Source organism: Cebus imitator, unplaced genomic scaffold (genome assembly GCF_001604975.1).
Source record: "Cebus imitator isolate Cc_AM_T3 unplaced genomic scaffold, Cebus_imitator-1.0 Scaffold97, whole genome shotgun sequence".
In the NCBI taxonomy this organism is placed as follows: Eukaryota; Metazoa; Chordata; class Mammalia; order Primates; family Cebidae; genus Cebus; species Cebus imitator.
In genome coordinates, this window is record NW_016107412.1 from 34,668 (window position 1) to 44,518 (window position 9,851).

The 9,851-nt window shown below is 48.8% G+C and overlaps 1 protein-coding gene across 3 annotated transcripts in view; it reads left to right on the forward strand.

The window, feature by feature from the left end:
* Positions 1 to 9,851, forward strand: part of SLC5A4 (solute carrier family 5 member 4) — a 56,022-nt gene that overhangs the window by 4,625 nt on the left and 41,546 nt on the right. The window contains exons 1-3 of one of the 3 annotated variants that reach the window (XM_037741266.1): positions 5,157 to 5,644; positions 6,306 to 6,377; positions 8,499 to 8,603. In XM_037741266.1, the coding sequence (XP_037597194.1) occupies positions 5,510 to 5,644; positions 6,306 to 6,377; positions 8,499 to 8,603 (312 nt within the window). In that variant the 5' untranslated portion in view covers positions 5,157 to 5,509. Of the gene's footprint in view, positions 1 to 5,156; positions 5,645 to 6,305; positions 6,378 to 8,498; positions 8,604 to 9,851 lie in introns of those variants that run through there. The other 2 variants (XM_017536343.2, XM_017536342.2) reach the window with 2 other exon arrangements.

The following is a 9,851-nucleotide window of genomic DNA, read 5'->3' on the forward strand; positions in this document are numbered from 1 at the left end:
AAAAAAAAAAAAAAAAAAAAAAAAAAAGGCATAGTATTTGCACGTAACCTACACACATCCTCCCATGTATACCCCCTAACAGATAATGGGAATTAGGGAGGGCAGCAGGACAGACGAGAATTGACAAATCCCAAATCCACACCAATGACTAGAAAGATTGTCATGGAGGCCTCAGAAGGTAATAAGAGATTTGGGCTATGATGAATGACATTTCTCAGAATTCTCTTCCTGAGTCGGCCAAAGGAGAGATTCCCGTGCAAAATTTGTGAAGCAGAGATGAAACCAAAGCCCTTTTTGTAGGTAGGACACGCAGAAGCTGACTGCTCACTTTGTGGGTGAGGCGGAGGCAGGCCTGCAACTGCTCCCCCTTCCCCTAGATCTGCCTTGGGCATCTCTGACTCCTAGGCCAAGTGTGCGTTATCTTCAGCTCCACGAGGAGGGGCCTTGCTTCTTAAAGGCGCTCACACACACCATCAAGATGGTAGCAGCAAGAACAGACACAGGTTTCAGCCTGGCCACGTGGGCTCCAGCTCCCGCCTATGGATTCTAGTATGCTCCTGCCCTCTCCCACTTTACACCTCTCCTCCTTCCCGATGGCCTGCCTGGTGCACTGCAAGTCCCAGCAGTCAACTCAAGGACAACTGTCTTCCCAAAACTACTACTACTACTACTACTACTACTTTTTTTTTGGAGATGGAATCCTGCTGTCGTTCAGGCTAGAACCCCTCCTGGGTTCAAGTGATTCTCCTGCTTCAACCTCCTGAGTTGCTGGGATTATAGTCGTGCACCACCAATCATAGCTAATTTTTGTATTTTTAGTAGAGACAGGGTTTCACCATGTTGGTAAAGCTGGTCTCAAACTCCTGACCTCATGATCCACCCGCCTTGGCCTCCCAAAGTGCTGGGATTACAGGCGTGAGCCATCGCGCCTGGCGCTGTCACCTAGGCTGGAGTGTATTGGTGTGATCTCAGCTCACTGCAACCTTTGCTTCCTGGGCTCTAGAAATACTTCTACCTCAGCCTCCTGAGTAGCTGGGACTGTAAGTGCATGCCACCATGCCCAGCTAATTTTTGTATTTTTAGTAGAGATGGGGTTTTGCCATATTGCCCAGGCTAGTCTTAAACTCCTGACCTCAACTAATCCTCTCACCTTGGCCTCCCAAAGTGCTGGGATTACAGGCATATGCCACCACATCTGGCTGAGTTTTGTATTTCTTGTTGAGATGGGATTTCGCCTCGTGTGCTCAAGTGATCCGCCTGTCTTGGCCTCCCAAAGTGCTGGGATTACAGGCGTGAGCCACCACACCCAGCCTGAACCTTCTTAAGTAGTTCCTACAGTCACATCAGTTTGACATCTGAGACAATTCTCTTCATCTATATTTCCTGGTGTTTCTGTTTCTATGCTTGAACCCTGACTGAATCGGGGGAATACATTGATTCAGGTGTTCAACTGGTTCAGCTCTAAGGCAGGTCCTTAGAGCTCAGGATCGCCAAAACCCATCAGTCTTGGGTCCTCCCCGTGGGACCTGCTCACAGGCCAGTTTTCCTAACTGCTCTGGAGCTATTAGTGGCTGGAGGACAGACTTTTCCCAAGTCAGTGCTAACAGCAAGAAACTGCAGTTACCTGCCCATCCATGGGCCAAACAGAACAAAGGAAAATCCAGAATCAGACTTAAAAACCAGATCCTCTGTATCAGTAGAGGGTCCTTTGATAAGTGAGGATCTTGGAACTGGGGCAATCTGGGAACAAAAGTGGTCATGGGCCTCTGTGGGTGTTAACCCCCCACTCTCCTATCAGGATAGGGTTATTGCTCCCAGGAGTGGCGTTTGGGTCTCTGCATCCAGGTTGGGACTCTGCTTGAGTAGTGTCCACTTCCAGCTGGGTAAAGAGGCATGTGGAGGCCAGGTGCAGTGGCTCACGCCTATAATCCCAGCACTTTGGGAGGCTGAGGTGGGTGGATCACCTGAGGTCAGGGGTTCGAGACCAACCTGACCAACATGGAGAAACCCTGTTCCTACTAAAAATACAAAAAATTAGCCAGACATCGTGGCGCATACCTGTAATCCTAGCTACTCAGGAGGCTGAGGCAGAAGAATCGCTTGAACCTGGGAGACAGAGGTTGCAGTGAGCGGAGACTGCACCACTGCACTCCACTCCAGCCTGGGCAACAAGAGCAAAACTCCATCTAAAAAAAAAAAGAGGCATGTGGAAGCTGTGTTTCCATCTGGGGCTGAGCTGGATTTCATGATACCCAGACTGTCCAGCCCAGGCCTTGGCTGATTCCCAGGGGGCTCTGAGGCCATGTCCAAGAGGACAGTCATGGCTCTCAGTGTGACAGGGAAGTGGGAGGAATCCAAGGGAGACAGCATCTGGCTTGCCCGAGGGGTCTCCCATGTTGAACAGGGCAAATTCCCTGTGCAGAGCAGCCAGCCACACCTGTCAGAGCTCTCAGGGCTGTGGCCCATCTGCTTTACCTGGGCAGCTGGGGCTACAGAGCTGGTTAGTGCCAACTGGGACCGTCACTGGGGCTACACTCATGCGGGTGTGGAGGCCGGAGATGGCAGGCCTCAGCCTCAGGAAGAACTGTTACTCCTTTGCTAATTACCAACAGTGATCCGCTGACCCCAGTTCAGGCCTCGGTTTCCCCATCCGTACAACAAGGGGACTGGACTGATCACTCATTTGGTTTCCAGCTAGGACTTGTAATAATGGTGATGATGGTGATGCCATTTGCCAAAAACTCACCATGTGCCAGACTTGATGCAAAAATTATTAAATTTGACTGGCTCCCTTAATCTGCACAATATCCCAATATCCCCATGTGGCAGGCTCGGTTGTTATCCACATTTCATAGTTGAGGGCATGCAAGCCTCGTGCGGTTGGAAAGGAGCTGAGCTGGGAGGGAAGGAGGACGGCTGGGTGGAGCCCATCCCAGAGTCACATGGATCTGGGTCAGGACCCAGGTTCTGCTGTTTCTAGCCGTGTGACCCTGAACAAGTCACTTACCCTTTCTGTGCCACTGTCTCCTCTGATGCCCACTCCGCAGGGCTGCTATATGGTTGAAAGGAGGCAACGAACCATGCCTGGTGCACAAAGAGCACACCGTAGTCATTAAGCATTGCTCCACATCAAATGCAGCATTATCTGTGACTGGAATTTGAACCCAGTTCATCTGATTCCATGCCCTCTGGGGTAAGTCCTCATGGTACCAGGAGGTGACACGCTGCAGGGGGTCAAGGACTCCAGGCAGATTCAGGTCATCCCCTAGAGGAGCCAGATGGCCACAGCTGCATCATGGGACAGCCAGGTGCTCAGAAAGCAGCTTGCTCAGCTCCCCGCCAGACATTCTCCCCTCACCTGGCCAGCAGCCTCTGCCCACAGGAGCTTCCTCCGTGCCCCTCACCAAATGCTCTCGGTCCCCTCTGCAAGGCCCAGCTTGAATCCCACTTTGCCCCCGGGGGTGGGGGAGCCCTAGGACCAGGTCCTCAACATCAGTCCCATCCTTGGAGTCTCCAGAGCTGCTGTCCACCCTGAGCCCCCAGGGGACCATGACACTGTTGTTTGCCAACTGTCCTGCACCTTTGCTCTTCGGGTATCAGCCATGGCAGTCTAATCTTCACACCCTTACTACCTTCAGGCAGATGCCACATGCCCTCAGCCAGGTGCTTCCCACATACAATCTCTCTGGAGTCACTCGGCTGGTAGGGGACAGAGGCAGGATTTGAACCCAAGACTGTCTAGTCTAAAGTCCACACTTTTTTTTGAGACAGATTCTCACTCTGTTGCACAAGCTGGAGTGTAGTGGCACAATCTCGGCTGACTGCAACCTCCACCTCGGGTTCAAGCAATTCTCCTGACTCAGCCTCCTGAGTAGCTGGGATTACAGGCATGCGCTACAGTGCTTGGCTAATTTTTTTTTGTATTTTTAGTTGAGACAGGGTTTCACCATGTTGGCCAGGCTGGTCTCGAACGCCTGACCTCCAGTGATCTACCAACCTCGGCCTTCCAAAGTGGTGAAATTATGGGCATGAGCCACTGCACCCAGCCAAAGTCCACATTCTTAACCACCCTTCTAATTCTCCTTGATTCCTGCTCCAGGCAACAATTCCCTGATTCCCTGACCTTCTCAGGGAAAGGGTCTGGTCCAGCCCGTTGGACTGTTTGGCTCTGAATCTCAACTGGAACTGGAAGTGGAGCCATATTCACTCCAGCACGCTCCTGTCTCAAATCACTTGTTGAATGAATGTGCTGGTTGCCTCTATGTCAGAGAGCGGGAGGGTCAGAGGACCCAGAGAGGATGGGGTGCCTCAATCTTCTTTGCCTGAAACAAAAGTGGAGAATTTTTCATTCATTTGTGACAGGGTCTCACTCTGTCACCAAGGCTGGAGTACAGTGGTGTGACCATAGTTCACTACAGACTTGACCAACTGGGCTCAAGCAGTCCTTCCACCTCAGCCCTCTGAATAGCTAGGACTGTAGGCACTCATTACCATGCCTGGATACTTTTTTTTTTTTTTTTTTTTTTTTTTTTTTTTAAAAAGAGAGATCTTGCTCGGTTGCCCAGGCTGGAGTGCAGTGGCATGATCATGGCTGACTACAGTCTTGACCTCCCAATCATGGGTGATCCTCCCTCTTCAGTCTCCCAAGTAGCTGGGACCATATGCATGTATCACCACACTCAGCTAATATTTGTAGACACAAAGACCCCCTATATTGCCCAAGCTGGTCTCGAACTCCTAGCCTCAAGTGATGGTCTCTCCTCTGCCTCCCCAAGTGCTGGGATTACAGGCCTGAGCCACCACACAGGCTTTATTTCTAACTTCTTCTTGGCTGTGGTCCAGGGGTCGTGTTTTCTGAGTCCTCATGATCCCCATCATATGCTTCCAGGTTGACTCACTCCTTGTACAACCCTCTGACCCAGTGCTCTCCACAGCTATGCCCGCAGCTCTCCACATATGGTGTTTGTTGAGCCACTTCCTTTCCTACATAGGCCACCAATTTCTTTCTGTGGCATGTGAGACCCACTTCAGATAAATGTAAAACTTTGGAATCCATGAAAGGCATAATTCACTTCCCTGTCAAAGGATATAGCTCACTGGTCAGAAATTGCATCTGTTCTCTGAGGAACCATTGTTCAGTCCCTCCTGGCTGACTTCTGGCCCCTTCTCTGTCCTTCTCCCCTCCTTCTGTGTCTTCATTTCTCTCAAATCCCCCCACCACCTGATCAGGTCTCCTTAAAGACCCTGTCTTTGCCCTCAGATAACACCCCATGCTCTACCTCAAACTCTCCCCACATTTCTGGCCCTGCATCCCTCATTCTCACACTCTACCTGGACTAGCACTCACCAGTGGAGGGCTGGGGTGTCACAGCTTTGGAGAAGAGGTTTAAAGGTCTCCATATCCACAAGCCGGCTCTGATATCTCACCCCACCCGCCTGAGGCTGATCATTAACCCAGAATTTATATAAAGATGGGTCCTACCTGGAATGCTATAGCACTGCTGCAGCCATGGCCAGCACGGTTAGCCCCAGCACCATGGCTGGGACCCCAGAGCCACCTCCATTGTCTGATCGAATCCAAAATGCTGCTGACATCTCAGTCATTGTCATCTATTTTCTGGTGGTGATGGCTGTTGGGCTGTGGGTAAGTGGAATCCCAGTGGCTTTTAGGGTGGGCACAAGGTTTGGGAGGGGGTATCTTAAGGGGAGGAAGGGGTGTGGTTGTGACAAAGTTTTTCACAGATGTCATTATTATCAGAGTCATTTTCTTGTGTGTTGCACAAATAATTCCTAAAATGAGCCAACTTACTCTCCTAACAATCCCACTGTGTGCACCGGGACCTTCAGATTTCCTTTGCATCCCCCGTACCTGGTATAATGAACAAAGATGTTATTTTTATTATTTCATTTCTTTGACTGTCTTTTGTTTGCTTACTTTCTGACTTAGTGAGTTGGACTCTTAATTCATTTATGTTGACTTTTCTTTTTAATAATGAGTTTGAGGCTGCAAATTTTCTTGCAAGCATGGCTTAGTGATACCTCACGTGATTTTCGTGAGACTAATCAGAGCAGTTAAGACAGAAGTTGAGAATTACGACTTTTTAAAGTCCTTCCAGCTCTGAGTTTTTACGAAGTGATTGCTTTTCAAGTCCTTTAAAATTTGATGCTACAGAACAGTTTCCAGGAAAATGTTTCTCTCTGTAGGAGTGCTGAAGTCACCTCTCTCAGCACCCTGGCCAGAGCCTCTGGGATGTCTGGGTGTGCCTGCTGCGGCTTGACCCTCACCTATCTTCCCTTCTGTTCAGGCAATGCTGAGGACCAACCGAGGCACTATAGGAGGCTTCTTCCTCGCTGGTCGTGATGTGGCCTGGTGGCCGGTAAGTGGACCAGTTTCCTGGAGATAAATTTCCTGGGTTTGCGCTTACAAGTGAACGTAGGCCGGGCACAGTGGCTCACACCTGTAATCCTAGCACTTTGGGAGGCCAAGGCTGGCAGATCATCTGAGATCAGGAGTTTGAGATCAGCCTGGACAACATGGTGAAACCCCGTATCTACTAAAATTACAAAAATTAAGTCAGCGGGGCATGGTGGCGCATGCCTGTAATCCCAGCGACTCAGGAGGCTGAGGCAGGAGAATCGCTTGAACCTGGGAGGCAGAGGTTGCGGAAAAGCAAGAATGCGCCAATGAAAAACAGCCTGGCTAACAAGAGAAAAACTCCGTTGCAAAAAAAAAAAAAATGGCGGCGGGGGGGGACATACGCCTGTAATCCCAGCTACTTAGGAGGCTGAGGCAGGAGAATCGCTTGAACCTGGGAGGCAGAGGTTATAGTGAGCTGAGATCGCGCCACTGCACTCCAGCCTGGCTGACAAGAGTAAAACTCCGTTGCAAAAAAAAAAAAAAAGTGAATGTAGAAAACATTTAGAATGTTGACTATTTCTGATGTACATTGGTTGCCTACTCAACTGGGTCTCCATTCCTAAATCCCTGACATCATGGCTCCTTCCCTGTAATTCCAGGACATTACAATACATCGCCTATTATGCCAGGAGGTCCAGTCTGGCATTGAAGGACCCCAGTTCGGCCCCACTTCATATTCTTTTCTCTTGCTCCTATCGAGTGTCTTCTCCTGGCTTCTTACAAGCTCTGCACACTCCTGCTTTGCTCCCAGTCCGGAGCTGATGCTGGCCATCTCGTTAGGATTGGCCTCCCCCTCTCTGCTCTCCTCTTTCAATGCCCCACCCCTCCCCTTCCTCATCTGAGAAGCCTCCCAGCTCTCTCCATGGGTCTTTATGTCCCATGCAGTTATTGGTTGTGTCCCCTGTGATGGTGATAATGCTGATGCTTCTTGATTCTTGCCCAGTGGGTGTTCTTGTGGGATTTTGGTATGTGGCCCCCACAGCCAGGGTCCCACTGCAGCAGAGGCTGCATCTTCCCCTCTCCATCTGGAGAGTGTCACCTCAGCATCACATTATACAGTGGGTGCTTAGCAAATGCTTTCTTCACAGATCTGACTCATTTTCTAAATGGTATGAAGGGAAGTAGAGATGGGGAAATGTTCTAGCTGGGGTGACTGAAGCAGAACTGGAAGTTTGAAATGAATTTTATTTGGGGCATCCAATCAGTCCTTTTTAGGACTGTTAACGAAACACATAAGGCTCAAGCGATCTTGAAGCCACAAACCAGCTAACCCCATCCTCTGGCCTCATGGAGCTGAGTAGAAAAAGTGATTTTACAGAGCCCTTAAAAAGCGGGGAAAGCAGCAGCACTGCAGGGTCCCACACCCAAATTCTCTTCTGCCAGAATTGGTGCTGATCCATGCCCACTCAAGAGACCACTCTTGATCTTTGGGTCCAAAGAACAGCAGGCACTGTGATGGCAAGGGAATGAATCAGAAGGTCTCGTGGCTGGAAGGATGGAGAGGAATTTCCTCTTATGCAGCTTTGGGGTCCCTGCAGCTGACTAAAGGGACAACAGCTGATGGGAGGTCTAGCAGTGCTTGGCCAAGGACAGGCTCAACCCAGAGCATTTCAGTAGATTGACCAACACTCCCCCCAAGGCAGGGGCCAACAAGCTTTTCTGTAAAAGGCCAGACTATACATATTTTAGGGTTTTCAAGCCATATAGTCTGCTGCAGCCACACAACCCTGCTATTGTAGGACAAAAAACAGCCCCAGTCCATATGGAAAACCAATGGGTGTGGCTGTGTTCCAGACACTGAAATTTAAATAATATAATTTCATTTTTAGTTTCATATCTTACAAAATATTATGCTTATTTAGATGCTAATCATTATTTAATAATGCAAAGATGTGAAAAAACAGTCTTGGCTCATGGGCCATATAGAAACTGACTATGGGCTGGATTAACTCGGGGGCAGACATTTGCTTGACTCCTGCTCTAAGGAGTAGTGACTGAAACATCTCAGCATCTGCCAGTTCTCAAAAAGTCTGATTTGGATCTTTTAACTCCAATCCTAGTTTGTTATCTTGCATTACAGATGGGCGCCTCTCTCTTTGCCAGCAACATTGGCAGTGGCCACTTTGTGGGGCTGGCTGGGACAGGAGCAGCTTCAGGAGTCGCCACTACAACATTTGAATGGACTGTAAGTGACCTCATAGGCTTTTTCCTTTGAATCAAACCCATATCCAGTGTCTTAGTACGTTTCATGCTGCTCTGACAGAATATCACAGGCTGGGTAATTTATAAAGAGCAGAAATGTCTCTTACAGCTCTGAAGGCTGAGAAGTGCAAGGGCTGAGGGGCACACAGCTGGCAAGGGTCTTCTGGTTTTGTCATCCTATGATGGAAGGTGGAAGGGTACCGGGGTATGAGAGGGAGGGAGAGTAAAAGAAAGCAAGAGAGAGAGAAAGCGAGAGAGAGAAGCAGAAGAGAAAAGGGGAGAAGAGGGTGAAACTCATTTTAAAAATCAGAAACCCACTCCTACTATAACTAATCACTGTCTCAATAACGACATCCAACTACGATAACAACATCTATCTGTTCATGAGGGAAGATCCCTCATGACCTAATCAGTCCTCAATGGTCTGACCTCTCAATACTGTTACATTGAGGATTAAGTTTCCAACACATGAACTTTGTGAGACACGTTGAAACCAAAGCATCCAGTTACATTAATGAAAGTCATATATCTCCCAGGTTTTTCTGGAAGTCTGTACAGAATGTTTTCCTCTTTGATTTTTTGTCTTTCGTCTAGTCCACTTCTTGGGTTTTTAATTTTCTTATTTGTTATTGTTTTTTTCTTTGCCAATTAACACATAGGTACCTAGGTATACATGTGCCATGGTGGTTTGCTGCACCTATCAACATGTCATCTAGGTTTTACGCCCCACATGCATTAGGCAATTGTCCTCCCCTTACCTCCCACCCGCTGACAGGCCCCAGTGTGTGATGTTCCCCTCCCTGTATCCATGTGTTTTCATTGTTCAACTCCCACTTACAAATGAGAACATGGGGTGTTTGATTTCTGTTCCTGTGTTAGTTTACTGAGAATGATGGCTTCCAGCTTCATCCTTGTTGCCTATAGGCGAGCGCCACCACACCCAGCTAATTTTTGTATTTTAGTAGAGATGGGGTTTCACCATGTTGGCCAAGATGGTCTTGATCTCTTGACCTTGTGATCCCCCCGTCTCGGCCTCCCAAAGTGCTGGGATTACAGGTGTGAGCCACTGTGCCCAGCCCAATATTTTTATTTATTTATTTTTTTAGTAGAGATGAGGTTTCACCATGTTGGCCAGGATGGCATCGATCTCTTGACCTTGTGATCTGCCCACCTCAGTCTCCCAAACTGATGGGATTACAGGCGTGAGCCACCACGTGTGGCCAAAACCTAT